The sequence below is a fragment of the Ptychodera flava genome, chromosome 3 (genome assembly GCF_041260155.1).
Source record: "Ptychodera flava strain L36383 chromosome 3, AS_Pfla_20210202, whole genome shotgun sequence".
NCBI lineage: Eukaryota > Metazoa > Hemichordata > Enteropneusta > Ptychoderidae > Ptychodera > Ptychodera flava.
In genome coordinates, this window is record NC_091930.1 from 29,353,804 (window position 1) to 29,371,197 (window position 17,394).

Consider the following 17,394-nt stretch of genomic DNA (forward strand, 5'->3'; position numbering starts at 1 on the left):
TTAGATTTATGACACAGATGGGCGACTGTAAATCATGGAAAGTTATTAGTTATCTTTGCTAAGATTAAATTGTCTGCACGACTCCGACTCTTTCGGATTTTTGTTAGCATGACAAATAAACATTCCAATGTGCCTTGTCGGCGTGCCTTGTAGTTCAAACCTGTTGACAATATACGTAACACAATATACTGTCTAGTTATGGTAAGGTGACGTCACCTACTAGCTATGTAGAGGTCAGGCTTGATGCGTTAATTGAGCAACTTTGTGTACCTGAACTTATGTTGGGCAATAATTCTTGAAACTCAAATGAGGTGGAACGTGTGTTAGCTAATGTTTCCCAAATCAACGATTGTTTATTTGCAAACGTGCGTTGAAATCATTGGCCTAGCATTATGGTGTCGCTCTATGCTCTCACTTCTGTATCTGGGAGTTTTGAGGTCACGTCATCAAAGAAAAGTCACAACAGAGGATAAATTATTTTCATTACTTTACCATCCAACTATACAGCTCGTTTTGGCCAGTATGGGAAAACAAATGCTGTCAAGGAAGCATCATACGGGGTAGTAGTTTACCCGCATGTTAAATGTAACTGGAGCAGGGTCATACGTAGGTCGAGGAACCTTACGCATGTCATAATAGCTGCAAAACGAAAGAATAACTGAAACCAAAGGATGGGGCAGCACGATATATCATTTGTTTCTCGCGTATTTATTGTTGTTATGGCTTTACCAAAAGCGTTACAATACAAAGGTATTTCACCGGGTGATACATTCCTTCGTGTCCTCGTATTGATTTGTTTTACATATGTCAGGCTAATTATGGAAATACTTTACGCCGGTCATCAGCTAAATTCCATATATTTCAATAATAATACACAAGCAATTTATATTTGTGTTAGTATACATTTTTGTTCTGTTTAGTTTATGTTGCTGTTTAGCTAACGGGCTAGTTACTCTAATTATTTATGAATTGTCTAGTTGTATTGATGGAAGTGTCAACTACAGTTCCTCGTTTATACTCGAAGACATATTGACATGCACATCATGTCAACTTTGTCTGTACACGTCTTATGATTGTTGAAGAGTGTATTCTGGTCCAAATGAGCACTCAAATCCAAAGAATAACAGTATATTTTATACAGGCAGTCGCTATGTTGACAAGCTAAACAGTGGACGACTATAAAGATTATAAGGATCATACAAAATAGAACGTTAACAAGGTCATCAAAGGACTGCGTTATTTGCTATCGCTGCTACGCCGCCAGACAATGAGTAGTTGATGTACCATACATTTGTGGATTGAAAAAATATTATACTGAATGTTGATGATTAACTGTAGTCGTACCTGGAATTCAGTTTCCTTAAGGTAGTTCGCGCCTCGAAAGTGAAAGACTTAATAAACTTTTGCTCAAACTTTCCTTGAAGAATCTTTCAACCATTCTCTTTCAAAATCAAGAATAAAAATCGGGGGTCACCGTGCAAATTTTGGTACTAAAGGAAACAAATAACCCAATATTTACCGATATTTTACACTCAAAATGGCTGCCATCGCTGAGTTAACTCTATGGAGAAAAAATAAAATTTCGCATTTCGAAAAACTAAGCCATTGAAAAGTTTTTTTAAACCAAGAGCTTTTAAATGGACCCCCACAAGTGTATATCAGAAAACAATTGTAAAAGTTTGGGAGTCCAAATTTGTGTCTCCGAGGCGCGTTCTACCTTAAAAGGAAAATCGGTACAGACGACGTATGCGGCAATATAAACATCATCATTTGCATACTTCCAATGGCACACGAATGGATTTGCACCATTGAAACATTAGTCATCCCATAAGAAAACGTTATAAATCAGCAACATCATCAAAGTGGTCGATGAAAAACTTGCGGAACTGTAGTAAGTACGTTATTTAACATTTTCTCATCGCATTCATTGAAGATTATTCACAGAAACCAAATAATGTGTGTAAAAAAAACTCGATAAAAGGGCAAATCGGTTTCGTATAAAATTGACAATTCTTAATGACAATTCTGTAGTATATATATATACAATCAGTAAGGAAATATGTTTAATCTGACACATTATATCATTATCGAGTAATAAGACGGTTCAATATATTTGCGTATAAACTTAACCAATTGTTTTTCTCAAGTATGAATTCTACGGAATATAATATTAACGCATATTGTCGTATATCTCTCTTTAAATTTACAACTCATTTGCACAAATATGATGGTAAATCGCCGAAAAATTGAAAATTTTGAAACTACTTGACTACCTCTTGCCTTCTTTTTGCATTTATTTGGATATGACTTGACCTATTCATTTTCTAGAGTAGCATATAAGACGTACAATTGGTAAATATCTGACGAGGGTGTCCATTAATGCTTCTAAGAGGGATGGTAGAAATTTATTCCCCTTGTAGTAAATTCGCACGCTGATTGAAATTTGATGGATTTTAACACCATTGGATGTAACTATGCTTCCTCTGACGGTCACGTTCAGTTGATCTTTAAAAATAATCAATATGTTTCTCCTGCATCACCCTGAAGTGCGTGTATGTCGATTTGTTCAACTGCGTCGACGTCGATGTGAATCTATGAGAAAAACATTAGCAAGTTGAATAATCTCAAAAGGTATTGTATAACCGTCCCTGTCTAACAGGACGTTGCGGTGACGACACAAACAACGAGTGTTAAACATGATTTAGATACAGTAAAACAAGTAGGCCAAAAGCAAAGAACACAAGGTGAAACATTTTTCTGCACTTGATCAAATACTCTTGCATGGCTAATTTTCACAATAGATGCATTTTACACAGTCAAACTTTAGCAAATTCATTTGTGTTACCGACTTCAAGAATAATTAACTGACTGCGTATTGAGGCACTCACTTTTCCATCGCCGACAAGTTTATCAAGCTTCGCTGCTAACTCAGTGAAATCAGGTCTCTTCTTCGGCTCCGCATTCCAACAACTCAACATAATGGTGTACCTGTGAAAGATCATCGAGCCAAGTTCAAGTGACGGCTTCCTCGAAACAGGAAACGCCCGTGCACAAGCATATCTTAAGGCTTTGAGCATGGAATCTCTAGGTTTCGGCTATTTTTGTCATTGTCGTTGGATTTATGTATTGATCTCGGCAGGTGTTGTTGTCAATGAGTTAAATTGATCTATCGATAAGACAGTATTGTCATTTTCTGTATATTTTGCATGTGTTGCAGGTAATAATGTTGCAGGTAATAATTAGTATGAAAGAAATCTGCTCAGGAAATGTGTGTTACAATATAGTTTTTTGACTCATTTCCTAGGCCAGAAATGCATCATACTTACAGATTTTATGTAGCTCATATTCATATCAAATTAAAAAAAAAACAGCAGTAAAAAGCTGAAGAGAGGAGCTGTCATTTTCATTCAGTGTAATTCCTTTAAAAGTCACTTAGGAGGTAGAAAAATCTAATCAGAGTCTTTTGAAATACTGATGCATAGTAAACCTGTGGCCACTTTACTGTTGATTAAGCCCACTTAGATTCTGTCAGAAATTATTTTTGTCCAAAGGAAAACCCAGCTCTATCTTGGGTTGTAAATGAGAATTTACGATTTTGACCCCGTGTTCCTGATTGCGATGCAATGTAACATTACCATGCACTGGTCCGTGTAAAAGTCTTCTTTATTTCAATTTTTCCAGACATACTGTCTGCATGGGACACACAAGTTTGCGTGATTCTGTAGCAGTCCACTCATAAAAATGTCTTCTCTCAATAAATTAATTATCGCGTAGAGGCTTTAATGACTAAAAGTGGTAACTTATGTCTAAATTTTTAACACAGGGTGCCAATTGTGAACTCTCATTTACAACCCTTGACAGGGTCGGTTTTGTCTTCATACGAGCAGTATTGCTGACCGTGTCAAGTAGGCTTAAGCAATAGTAAAGTGGCCTCGGGTGAATATTTTCATAGAACAAGAAATCGCTACGTCAGCAATTTTCGAAACACTCCATCTCGACATTTATTTTTCGGAATCCTGCTCAGACACAGCTGTTTTTTGTGAAATATTCATGAGAATGACAGGACTGTGATTGTGTTCTGGTATTAGGAATTAGCTGATGCAGTACTACTCAACAGTAGACGTATACCTAAGGCAATAATTTAATTATGTATCATAGGCGATCACGTTAATTGTAGTAGTAAAAGGCCATAAACTCATTTTCATTGAGTACGGTTTGTCACTCTGAATTAAGAGAAATATTCTGGGTTAGTGGTAACACTTACAATTCTTCACTGCATTGTGGCGGCTTTGACATTCGATAGCCTTCTCTCACAGATGAAGTCACTTCCTCAGTGGACATCTCGGAATAGGGTTTACCCCCTGTAAGAATACAAACATATTTATGACCATGACAAAATACCACAGTGCATAAAGTTGACAGCATTGATAATGTATTCTGTGTCTATCTGAATCAACTTTTTCTAAATTAAAATTCAAATGAACTCATAAAATTCAAATGATATTAATCTATACAGAAACAAATCATATCATCATGGAACATAAACCGCACTACCCTTGTGATTTTAAAAACTGTCCGATAAAGGGAAGAAATAGCAATGTGGGCATACCCATAGTTACGATTTCCCACAACACAATACCAAATGACCAAACATCGCTCTTTGTTGTAAATGCAGACACGTTCATTGTCTCTATAGCCATCCATCGAATTGGTAATCGACCCTTTAAGAAAAGAGGTAGAACATACTCGATTGAAGCAAGACATTCACACCTACCAAAACTAGTAACTGCTCGTCGGAAGCTTAGCTGTGGAAATACTTATGGATATAGTATTTCTTTTGGAGGAGCAAGATTATACAATTACGATAATTCAAATGAAAAGCAGGTTGATATTGCGTCAACGGTAGCAAAAATAATGTATCTGTTCGTCACGTACAGCATATTATTTAAATCAAATCGTTAAAGTACACTACCACTTCTCTCTCTCTCTCTCTCTCTCTCTCTCTCTCTCTCTCTCTCTCTCTCTCTCTCTCTCTCTCTCTCTCTCTCTCTCTCTCTCTCCATTTTGCGAAAATTGACTTTGTTATAATATTTTTCTACGCGAAGTCGTTAATCATAATTGATTTCTTTAATGATGAACAATATTCACCATAAGGCAAGTGCAGATGTTATTGTGAACGTTACCGTTATCTTGGACTCATCGATGCTGCTGAATCATGCTTAATCTCGCCCTTCACCATGTGAATTAAAAACTAAACCATGTGAATTAAAAGGGGGCATACCAACCGGTTAAATTCGCTCTATGCAGTACATACCTTCAAAATACGCTTGTATTGATGTTCATTCACAACTTTACTTGCGAAGCCAAAGCCGGATATTTTGCAAACTTTTTGTTCATTAATGAGAACATTGCGGGCTGACAGGTCTCGATGTACGCACTGCGGAAAAGTGACATCAGAAACATAAATATAATTGAACTTCTACATTTTTCTCGGAAGTAGAGAATAATATTACCCATACAAGTTTATAGTATGTGATAGGAATACTCATATATATTATTAAAAACATTAATTCATATCGTTTCATTACAGGCTTAACCTCGAATATTAAAAAAAGACATTGTTACCTGATTCGAAATGTATTCCATTCCCCTGACAATTTCACGAAGGTAAAACAAGAGATCAGGGCCCTTTGGTGCCAGTTTACCATCTATTGTAAATGTGACATTCTTCTCAGATCTAATTTCTCGCAGATAGCTTTGTATGTTGCCAAGTCCCATGTACTCTAAAATGATGTAGTGCGGTTCTGCAACAAAGGGTTGTTAATGGCTTGGTTAATATGTTTCAGCGGTTTTTACCACATAAATAAATTACAAGTTGTTTTCCGTTTTCTGTCTTCTGTCAAGCCGCAGGGAGTGGATGAGATGTAGATTCAATCATAAGTTTATTCAGATTAAATACATTAATTAATCAAGCCATTAGCGAGTTTTAGATATATTACTGTTTCATGCAACCACAACAATGATGGAAGACAACAAGAATCCTTACCAGACTCAACACAACAACCGAGCAAAGAGATGACATTATGATGAGAGCCGATGGATTTCAACAGATCTAATTCTTTGCGGAAATTCTTCTTAATCGCAGGATCAGCGTTTGCTGAAATACGTCAAAGAATCATATAAACATTATAATGCTCTTTCCCTGAATTTGAGATGCATAGAGATTCACGTAATCCGTAAGGCTTAAATCAAATGTCGGTGAATTTGATCAAAATCTAAAAAGGGGACGACCTAATTTTGGAGAATATGACATTTTAGTAATTATTGTTTAATTAGCAACTATAACTTCATCTCCTGTTATTTTATACAGTTCACTTGCTTTTTATAGGTAATTGATATAATATTGCAACTTTCAGCTATGGGGCATACAACATTGTTGATATATTTGAACAATTGAAAGATCGTTTTCTCCTGATATTTGTTCCGGGGTGATTGTAAAAATTGAGATTTACTATGTAATTAGTATGCAAGTTATGCCATAGTACATACATTTCGGTGTCTTTATAGCAACGATAGTTGTTCCTTCTTTTCCAGCAATATTCCATGCCTCAGCCTTCACAACCCTATAGAATGCACCCTCGTGTAGCACATCTCGAAGGCTTAGAAATTCTCGCGAGACCTCCAGATGTTCCGTTTTCCATAAATGTAGGTAGATTTTTTCATCTTTCGCTTGCGGTGAAAGCGACGTGTAATGCTGATCGTCATCCTGCATTAAGTTTACAGTAAAGGGAATATTTAATGAATTGTTACAGCAGAGGCTTGACCTTTTACAGTTTACATGAAATGACACACGAAACCGGGAACATGCAACATTTATAACTGAATTCCAAGTAGGCCGACACAGACTGTCGCCATAAAATATCGTCATATACTCTATTTATGAAGTGCAGCCCGCAACTTCGGATATTATAAATTTACGCTTTAATTTTATGATCTTATTCTGATCCAAGAATGTGATTATTAAAAACAATCAATAATGCCAGTAGGCCAACTAGGAATGTTTAGAAGTGCTTTTGATGACGGCTGCCGTCCCGGTCCCAGTGAACGTCACTGATAATTGCCACTGGTACATGCAATCTTTAAAAGTTACCAGTCGATGAGCGGCGTTTTTGCACATTAAACCACCAATGTGGAATATAGACGATAACATTAGTTTTCCCTCCAGTGCTAGACACATTACACTGATCGTCTACTCGAAGATGAATATTTATTGTCAAAACATGACGAGGATGAAATGTTGCTATTAAACAACAAACAACGAAGTAACATACATACATACATACATACATACATACATACATACATACATACATACATACATACATACATACATACATACATACATACATACATACATACATACATACATACATACATACATACATACATACTACATACATACATACATACATACATACATACATACATACATACATACATACACACACACACACACACACACACACACACATACATACATACACACACACACACACACACAACATACATACATACATACATACATACATACATACATACATACATACATACATACATACATACATACATACATACATACATACATACATACATACATACATACATACATACATACATACATACATACATACATACATACATACATACATACATACATACATACATACATACATACATACATACATACATACATACACACGCACACACATACATACATACATACATACATACATACATACATACATACATACATACATACATACATACATACATACATACATACATACATACATACATACATACATACATACATACACACGCACACACACACATACATACATACATACATACATACATACATACATACATACATACATACATACATACATACATACATACATACATACATACATACATACATACATACATACATACATACATACATACATACATACATATACATACATACATACATACATACATACATACATACATACATACATACATACATACATACATACATACATACATACATACATACATACATACATACATACATACATAACATACATACATACATACATACATACATACATACATACATACATACATACATACATACATACACTGCGAATGTATCCTTGTTAAACAAGTGTATGAAGCTACATCGATCAATGTTTATGGGTTGTGATAACGGACAGTACAAAAACATTTCATGTTCACGAAAAAAAAAATCAAACTACCTTGCGCTGCTTGTTTGCCGGTACTTCATAATATTTCCCTGGGTCGTCCGTCTGGAATTGGTTTTCGTTTTTCCGTCTACTGTGGTCTTTGGTTTTAAAATGCCCAACTTTGTCTGTCCTTGTTTCTCCCTCGGATCTCCGCGACAACTCACCCGAAATTTCAAACGATGCACACTCTGTAAGAACAAGACATGATACAGCAGAAACTTCAATATTTATATTCACTTAAAAAAAAACGAGTCAAGAATAATTTTAAATAAGAGTGATGAATATATTAATAATTATATATGACCGTACTGTACTACTTGCTCTGTATAATGATGCAAATATCGTATACGTTCGTACCTGCATATGGCTCAATGTCTCGCTCCTGCAAGGGTCCTTTCGGGTCAAGTCTGTATCAGTATGTATGATGCAAATATATCGTCATGAATGTTATGCAAATGGATAGATTCATTCATAAATCAAAGTACATTTTACATTGTATCCATCATAAATCTCTACAAAGGAAAACCAATATATACATGAAATTTGTTTATCTTAGATTATACATGAACAATGCAGCTGTGTAAGATTCGATAAAAACTATTTTAAGTGGCAATCTGTGCAACAGAATTGGGATACAAAATTTCCCTTGCATTTGAAAAACACAAACATGAAAGAGAGTGTTCCATCCTGTTTTAATCATTGCAAGCCTCGATGTAAAACTGCAAATGCTTCATTTTATAACGATTCACTTTTGATAATGTCACCATGGATTTAGAGATATGAGTTACGTTATTCCAATTGTAAAATTACTGCTCTTCGGTTGATATCAAGATAACATCAGTAAGGTTTGTATGTTTCTCTATGGAGGGCGCTCACCGTCACAATCATAAAAGGAGTTCTGCTATGACACGTCAGCTCACGTCTGCGTCATCTAAATTGTCACATCTGAACTTATTTTGCGTCGATCATAGATGTGCTCCAATCAAACAGAGTTAATCTTGTACCTGGTATTTCTCCCAAGATATATTTAAGGTTTTGTCTCAATTGAAAATGTCTTTGAATACAGTGAAAGTTATTAGCATCTAACGAAATACGACCAACCAGGAAATTCTCGTGGTTTAGTTTTTTCGCCAATGTGGAGGTGGGCATTTGTATGCTACGCACAACAGCCTGCTGCCTGAAATTCAGACGTAATGCTATGGACGTTAACGTTTGTACAGTGATATGAACGCAAAATAGCCTTAATAATGACGTACATAATGTTACAGACAACGACAAAAACAGTCCTTTCGATGGAAACATTAACATGTTACGCCGTATATTCTAACAGGAATTAGGGTATAATCCAAAACACACAACTCAAACGTCGTCTTTCGACTGATTTGGTACAAGAGTAATACATCGGGTGTCGAGTGCGGAGGGGTTGACCGATTTCCCAGTACTAGTGTACGCGCCATTGATATTAGTTGATATGCTTTTGAAAAATAACGAAACTTATTCTGGGGTAAATTTGTGGCCTTGGCCTGAGCTATCTTTGAAACCTTAGTAATTTCAATTCGCAGGGAAAAAGTATGCTATACCAACCTACTGTCCGATATCTGTCCCGTATAGGTACTTAAACAGTCTCCCCGCTAACTTGCCTACTGTGTATTGATCTGAAGTTGTTAAAGTGTTTAATCAGGGAACCACCGATAACACTAAGTCAATTGTTCGAAAATAACAATGTTTTGGCTGTAGCAGTTAATACAAATATCATTCCTCAACGTTATTTTTCGTTCAGCTAGGACAATACTGAAGACTCAATGACCGTGTAACGCCACGTCGTCGACAAGGTCATTACGTCACTTATTATTTACTTCGTATGATTAAGGAAAACATTCAGGGAATAATATCTAATGATACTCCTGGTACAAGGCTCCAATAAAATTATAACATCAGCCTACCTTAGGTCAGAATTACCTGTAAATGAATGAATAAATGAATGTTCCAGCGAACGAATAAAAAGACGCAAAAGACGACTTCAAAATATGAGAACGCATAGTCTACGTGTATACGTGCACTTCTTTACCCGATTTGGAGTGGAAACTGATTCTACCATTTACTATTCAATAATGAAACATTTGTCGCTAAGCAGACAAAGAGATTATACTCGGAATGACTTTGTCGAATTCTGCGCATAAACCAAAACCAGATTGTTCGAATTTTGATCCTTATCCGAGCGTCGGTCTTTTCGCTACATTGTGCTGTCTTTAAAGCCTGAAGTCTCAGCCATATTTTTTAAACAACAAAGTATGTTATTTCTATAATTTTATGCAACCATAATAAAAATCGAATTAGTTTCTCACATACATGTAACGTATCAGAATAGTGCATATCATATTTGTGACATTTTTGGCATAATCAAACAGACCCTATGTAAAGTCTGGAATTTCGCCCTAATGTTTAGTGCCGATGATATTTTAGTAAAAAATTAGTTTGTGACTTTGCTTATATGATCGTAACTATATCTGTAAACTTGTACACGAAATGTTGGTATTGTATAATGAGAGGAATGTTAAAAGTAGGATAGCGCGGACGATATCTTTGGAAAAAGTTTAGATGTGAATGCAGCATTACGAAAATAATTTATTGTCATTCAATTTGTTAATCGTGCTTGAGTTATTACATATAAAAGGGGTCGATAAGTGGCATATTTCGTCTAGAAATAATCATAATATGTAAATTAACACGGAAAAGAACAATACATTGGGTTATGCTTATCCTGCAAACGATGTTGCATGAAAACACAAACACACATTAAAATGACAACATTTCTCTTCACACATTTGTATCTTAAATTTCAAAGAAGACAATATATGATATAGATTCAAGCAATTGCACGTCTTACCTTTTACATTACTCATATCTTTTTATAACATTTGCGATACCAAAAAACAAACGAAATTCCAATAAGTGCAAGTGTGATGATCACAACTACGGTCGAAACAGAAGCTATGATCGCTGTGTTCGTTTCTAAAAATGAAATATGGAAGTCGAAAACTCATTACAGCAAATTGTAAAAGATGCAGAAAGGCACAAACTTCACGCAAATTTCTCCGTTCATAAACCAATACTTGCATTCCTACCTGCTAGCTACCCGCTATATAGATACCAACCCACCTACCTACCTAGCTACCTACCTAACCTAGCTACATATGTACCTACCTAGCTATTAGCTTGCTACCTACCTAGCCAACTAGCTTGCTACATAGCTAGCTACCTACCTATTTAGCAACCTACCTACCTACCTAGCTATCTAGTTACCTAAATACATGTATTCACATACACATACATATATCAATACATACATACATACATACATACGTACGTACGTACGTGCGTGCGTGCGTGCGTGCATGCATGCATGCATACACACACACACACCACACACACACAACACACACACACACACACACATACATACATACATACATACATACATACATACATACATACATACATACATACATACATACATACATACATACATACATACATACATACATACATACATACATACATACATACATACATACATACATACATACATACATACATACATACATATAAAAATTACATCAAGTAGAAAGTAATTATATCAGTTACTTAATTTTCATGCATCTAGGGTTCATCAGACTACAGTTATCCATAAAGGCCTTTGTCTCATGATAAAATTAGCCGACTAGATTACAATTTCAATGAAAAACAAAAGGCTATGACACCTCCATAATCAAATTCCCTTGGTTAAAGATCAATATTACGATAGCAAATTAATTTAAAATATTAAGAATTATTGACGTCTGCCAAGACGGTAAATCTAAGACACGTCTTGGCATATTTTTTCTGACTTAAAGGAACCCTCTTCACCGATATAGAGTTTGCGATATCTTATTATCAACATTTGAAAGGATGAGTGATTTACCTGGAGTAACTATCTCTGTCGTTACACGAACGCCTGGCTCAACATCATTGGATGCCTCACATGTATATATTCCATAGTATGTTTCATCCGCAACTGTAACTTTCAGGGTACTAGAGAATCGCTGCTCGCTGTTGTGGTTAATCATATCTGTTTGTTTTCTTCATTTGCCGAAATGGCGTCATTGTTAGCGTCAAACCACAAAAGTTTTGGCTGGGAAATCCATCAACGTAAATTTTGATGTCGATAACATCACCGATGTTAGCTTCAATTTATCTTCAGTAAGAGTGATTTTTGGTGAATCTAAAAGAAAAAGAAAGTGTCTAGTGTCAGAGCTTTTTATTGGTATTGCAAATTATTATAAAGTGAACGTGAATGGCAAATGTGCATGTCAGCATGAAATTCTGTGAAAATCAGCAGCTCTAAAGAAAGCTGTCAAATAACAACTATCAACTAAAAGAAATTCAAGAGTAAGAGCTTTTTATTGTTAGTGCATTTCTGTTACAAAATCAACTTGACTTGAAAACTGTAAATGTTAGCATGAAATTCCGAAAACGTCAGCAGCTTAAAGCAGTCGAATTACAACTGGACCACTTAAATAATTCAACATGCAGAACCTTTTATGGCTATTTCTCATTAACGATATGGAAAGAAAGCAATATGTTCTCTTGTGAAGGTTTACTGATGTCTACAGGAAACAAGCAACATAAGTTTCACGGATTCTAATTTCATTGTGGCAAGGTGGCCACTGTAAACAGCTTCTTACTCTATACAGAAATGAAAAATCTATAAATTTATATAGGGTTGAATAGACTTTCTATTTTACGACACACTGTATTCTTTCAATATGGGTTATATGGAACCCCAAGGATGAAATGTTTTTAAATGTGATGTTATTGAGTCACATCCTAGTTTGATCCATACAGACAAATGACGTTTTAAAGATAATTTTAAGAGCAAGGTGCAGATTTGTGTAAAAGCTGAGTACTTGCCGAAACGATTATCAGTAGATTCGTCTGACTTGAATTATTTCGTTGAAATAGTCAAAGCGTTGAGCTAAATTATTTCGTTGGAATACTCAAAGCCTCAAGTGCAAGTTTCTGAAAATACAGCCGAATAAGTAGTCGGCAGTGTTCACTCTAGCAATGATACTCACAGAAAACAATGATTTTCTGCTCATCCGATGATGATTGGAGACTTCCATCGTGGAACTCAGTGATGGCAATGCATTTGTAGGTACCAGCATGATTGGCAGTAATACTCGATATTGTATACAGCAAGCTTAAGTCCGGCCACGTCTCCTCGACGACAATGTCTTCTTCAAACACGACAAAGTCATCATGGATGCCTCTGGATTGCCATTTACGGAGCTACAGTTTATTTCCAGTTCAGTGCCTTCGGTGGCATTCGGGACTGGGGTAACATAAATCATAACTTTCGGCAAATCTACCGTCCCACCCCGTCCCATCCCCCGAAAAAAAAGAATCGAGGAAAACCCGATATAAGTAATTATATTACCATGCCCTGCCTGTCGCACATTTTGATAGTCGAGCTGAATCACGTGACTGACCACATATACACAGTAATGGTATGTTTATATGCCCGTGCATATGAATAATAAGATTAACAACTCAAAGTATATTACAGCTCAAACGTAAATCACAATTAATCAGAAAATAAAATGGAGCACTTGTGGGTCAGGTTATGATATTTTTTCTGAAAGTATTTCCAGATTGCCAATATTTACAGCGCGCGTGACAGTGCGTCGCGTATTGCTCAGTTCTTGGGCCCAGTTGTTGTTCGCTCCGAAAATTTTCGCAAATTTTGACGGTTTTCTCCGGTTCGTTGATAATATAATGGAAATAACAGACTCCGCTCTGACCATTAACATTTATTTATGGGCGCGGGCTCGAGGAAAGCCAAATTAACGGGCTCGACAAGCCTCGCCGTTAATTTTTGGCTTTCCTCTCGCCAGTTATTTCTATAATATTAGGCCAATTTTCCATAAAATATAATGTCATAAATTATATTCACAGCTGTAAAGATGTAACTTTAAACCGATAACATCGCTTGCATGTAATGGTTAATAAGAAGACATTGTAGCTTTTGCTGACGTCACTTTCGTGTAATGATCAAAATTTATACATTGATGGTAACAGCCGACAAGAATTCGCACTTACATTGTACATCAAGATATACAACTTTGGTGCCATTACCACGCTCTCCATTGTGAAACTCATTTGACTTAATGCATGTATATTCACCACCTTGATATCTTGTAACATTTTCAAAAACCAATGTGTCGTCCTTGGAAAATCTACTGCCATTTGGGGCTATCCAGTATGACGCCACTATCGTCGAAGGATTCCCACCGTGTGACCGACATAATGCCCGGAAATCTCCTCCTTCCATAATAGGGTTAGAGGTTTTGATGTCAATAACCACACTTGGGGGGTCTATTGAAAGACGACATATAAGTAAAAAATACATCATATTTTTTGTATTGCATATTTAACAATGTAGATCATACATTCTTAGAAGTACATACTTGATTGACAGTAAACCTCAGGGTCAAGTAGTCACAGACAAAGTGGAGACGTTTACATAAATAAACGTTTACATGAAAAATACACTTAAACACGATTGGAACTAATTTGGGATAATTGGATTTTCATCTTTTTCAAATATCTCAAAAGCGTTAGGTGCGGTATAGCTGAATGTTGCAATATTGCAAATTACTCATAAATACAAATATAAGAAGAAAAGCAGATGACATCACATTATAGATTAAATCGTTATTACTTCACCTTCCAACTATCCCGAGTTAGTTCCAACCGTGTTTTTATTAGTGTGCGCACGCGTGCGAATGCCCATGAAAAGATATCATTGGTAAATCATTTTAACGGCCTCTGCAATCGCTATTCCCGAAACATCCTTTTTATCAGAGCAGGATATCCAAAGAAATCAAAATTAAAATAATATCTTCTCTCAATTATGACAAGCCCAATCAGATATTATGACAGAACCCCATGGTCTGTGAGCGCAAGCGCGCCGTACTAGCGGTATTTTGCACGAGTGCTGCGGTGTATTCGGCGGCAGTCCTTTCACGAGCAAAGTGAAAGGACTGCCGCCGAATACACCGCAGCACTCGTGCAAATACCGCTAGTACGGCGCGCTTGCGCTCACAGGCCATGGGGATCTGTTATTATTACTTATGTTCTGTCTGTTATTTCATCATTTATCGAGAGAATCGACGATTAGTCGTGCGTACTACCTGTCTGTCAAAAGCTCCAGGAACACGCTGGGGAGTAATATACCATTGACATCACTGTAATGAGGCATCGAATCAGATTTCACTTTTCATTGGTGAACGCCACCGCACGCTCCATTTTGATTGCTAAACTATTGTTTACTTGTTTATCAAGGACGACGTAAGAGGAACGTCAGAGGGCTTGAGCTCCGACTGCTTGCGATCGCTCACACACACACACACAAACACCCAATCCTGTATATTCTATCAGGAGTCCTTCCCATACAAGCCCATCTAGAAAAAGCTGTCCTTACTTGTTTTGCAAATATAATTAGATCTGGTAGTCAACTCGAGAAAGATATCGCAGAAAGGCAACTGAGTCTAAACAATCCCACAGATAGCAGTTGGTACAGCCTAGTAAGGAGATTATCTTGGAAATATGGATTACCTTCACCATATCAAATTCTACAGTGTATACCAAAAAAGACTCGTTGGAAAACGCAAGTTAGTACAGCAGTGAATTCATATTGGGAACAGAAATGGAAGGAGCAGATAAGTGAGAAATCATCTTTAAAATCATTAATCCACAGACAATCAAGATTGGAAAGCCACATCATATATGGACATCAGTGCGTCATAACTCTCAAGATATCAACGGGCAACTATCAAAGCTAGACTTCTAACTGGAACATACATTCTTAGAACAAATCAAGCTGTGTTTAACCAATTTGCAATTGACCCTACATGTAAACTTGTAGACGACTTTTTTTTTGTGTTTACAAACATAAATAGTTCCTGGTGAAAGATGGTAAATACTCATTAACATAAAGGAATGGCATAATGTTTTTGGTATTCCACTGCAGTGCAAATACCGGTAGTACGCGCGCGCTTCGATGCAAATAAACTGTGGTACATATGTAATGACAAGGAATACTATCATTCAACGTCTAATGTCACTGGCTAAATAATCTGTCATACTTTTATATTTTGCACTGGCTGTATTGTACAACCTGACGTATTCGCATGGAATTAAACTGCTGTTACAGTGTTTATATAATCACCTTCGTAAACTTATTGACGTAAATTACGATCATATGCACTTACATTGAACATCCATGACGATTTTACTCTGGCATGATATTTTCGACCATTTCACCTGAGGAATTGTCTTATGTTGCAGTTGACAGTCAAATGTTGCATTGTGTGCTGATTGATCTAAACGAGTGATCAAAATGTTTGTGTGGTTTTCAACGCGATTAATTTCTTCTCCATTTTTTAACCAAACAAGTTCGCCTGGAGCACCTTCAGTTAATTCTATTTCACAAATAAATGTCACGTCTTCATAAGTTGTCACCTGGTAACCTGGTGATACTCTACATCCGGGCAAATGTTCTGCAACATTGCAAATAAAAAAAAAAAACACACAAAAGAACGCATATTATATAGTAACACTTCGCTTCTATCACCACGAGATAATAAGACGTGTATATACTGTTATTGTTGAGTAATGCTATAGTCTATATTTTTACCTCATGATTGTTGTCATTTTTAATGATTGCCTGCAATATTGCCTGCACTCGGTATTCAAAATATCAGCTCGACAAAATTCAATCTGTACAAAATGCTGCAGCACGACTGGTTACTCGTACAAAGAAATTTGAACATATTACACTGTTTTATTTAGACTTCATTGGTTGCCAGTAAGGGAAAGGATTAAGTTCAAAATTAACCTCCTTACCTTCAAAATACTCATTGGCAACTGTCCAGATTACCTTAAGTCATTGATAGATATCCAAGTACCTCATCGCAATCTTCGCTCGTCGAATAAAGTTCTTTTAACTAGGCATGATACAAGGTACACTACTACAAATTATGGTCTTAGGGCTTTTTCAGTG

General features: G+C 36.2%; 1 protein-coding gene across 1 annotated transcript in view; it reads right to left on the reverse strand.

The window, feature by feature from the left end:
• Positions 1-692: 692 nt before the first annotated feature.
• The window catches only part of LOC139129814 (tyrosine kinase receptor Cad96Ca-like), an 80,765-nt gene continuing 64,063 nt past the window's right edge, over positions 693-17,394 (reverse strand). The window contains exons 4-19 of the mRNA XM_070695494.1: positions 16,604-16,891; positions 14,430-14,705; positions 13,406-13,695; positions 12,253-12,552; positions 11,179-11,303; positions 10,235-10,250; positions 8,649-8,698; positions 8,304-8,479; positions 6,550-6,766; positions 6,047-6,157; positions 5,626-5,804; positions 5,315-5,437; positions 4,610-4,721; positions 4,265-4,361; positions 2,889-2,988; positions 693-2,592 (exon numbers count right to left, since the gene is read on the reverse strand). Of these exons, the coding sequence (XP_070551595.1) occupies positions 2,518-2,592; positions 2,889-2,988; positions 4,265-4,361; positions 4,610-4,721; positions 5,315-5,437; positions 5,626-5,804; positions 6,047-6,157; positions 6,550-6,766; positions 8,304-8,479; positions 8,649-8,698; positions 10,235-10,250; positions 11,179-11,194 (1,272 nt within the window). The 5' untranslated portion in view covers positions 11,195-11,303; positions 12,253-12,552; positions 13,406-13,695; positions 14,430-14,705; positions 16,604-16,891 and the 3' untranslated portion in view covers positions 693-2,517. The remainder of the gene's footprint in view (positions 2,593-2,888; positions 2,989-4,264; positions 4,362-4,609; positions 4,722-5,314; positions 5,438-5,625; positions 5,805-6,046; positions 6,158-6,549; positions 6,767-8,303; positions 8,480-8,648; positions 8,699-10,234; positions 10,251-11,178; positions 11,304-12,252; positions 12,553-13,405; positions 13,696-14,429; positions 14,706-16,603; positions 16,892-17,394) is intronic.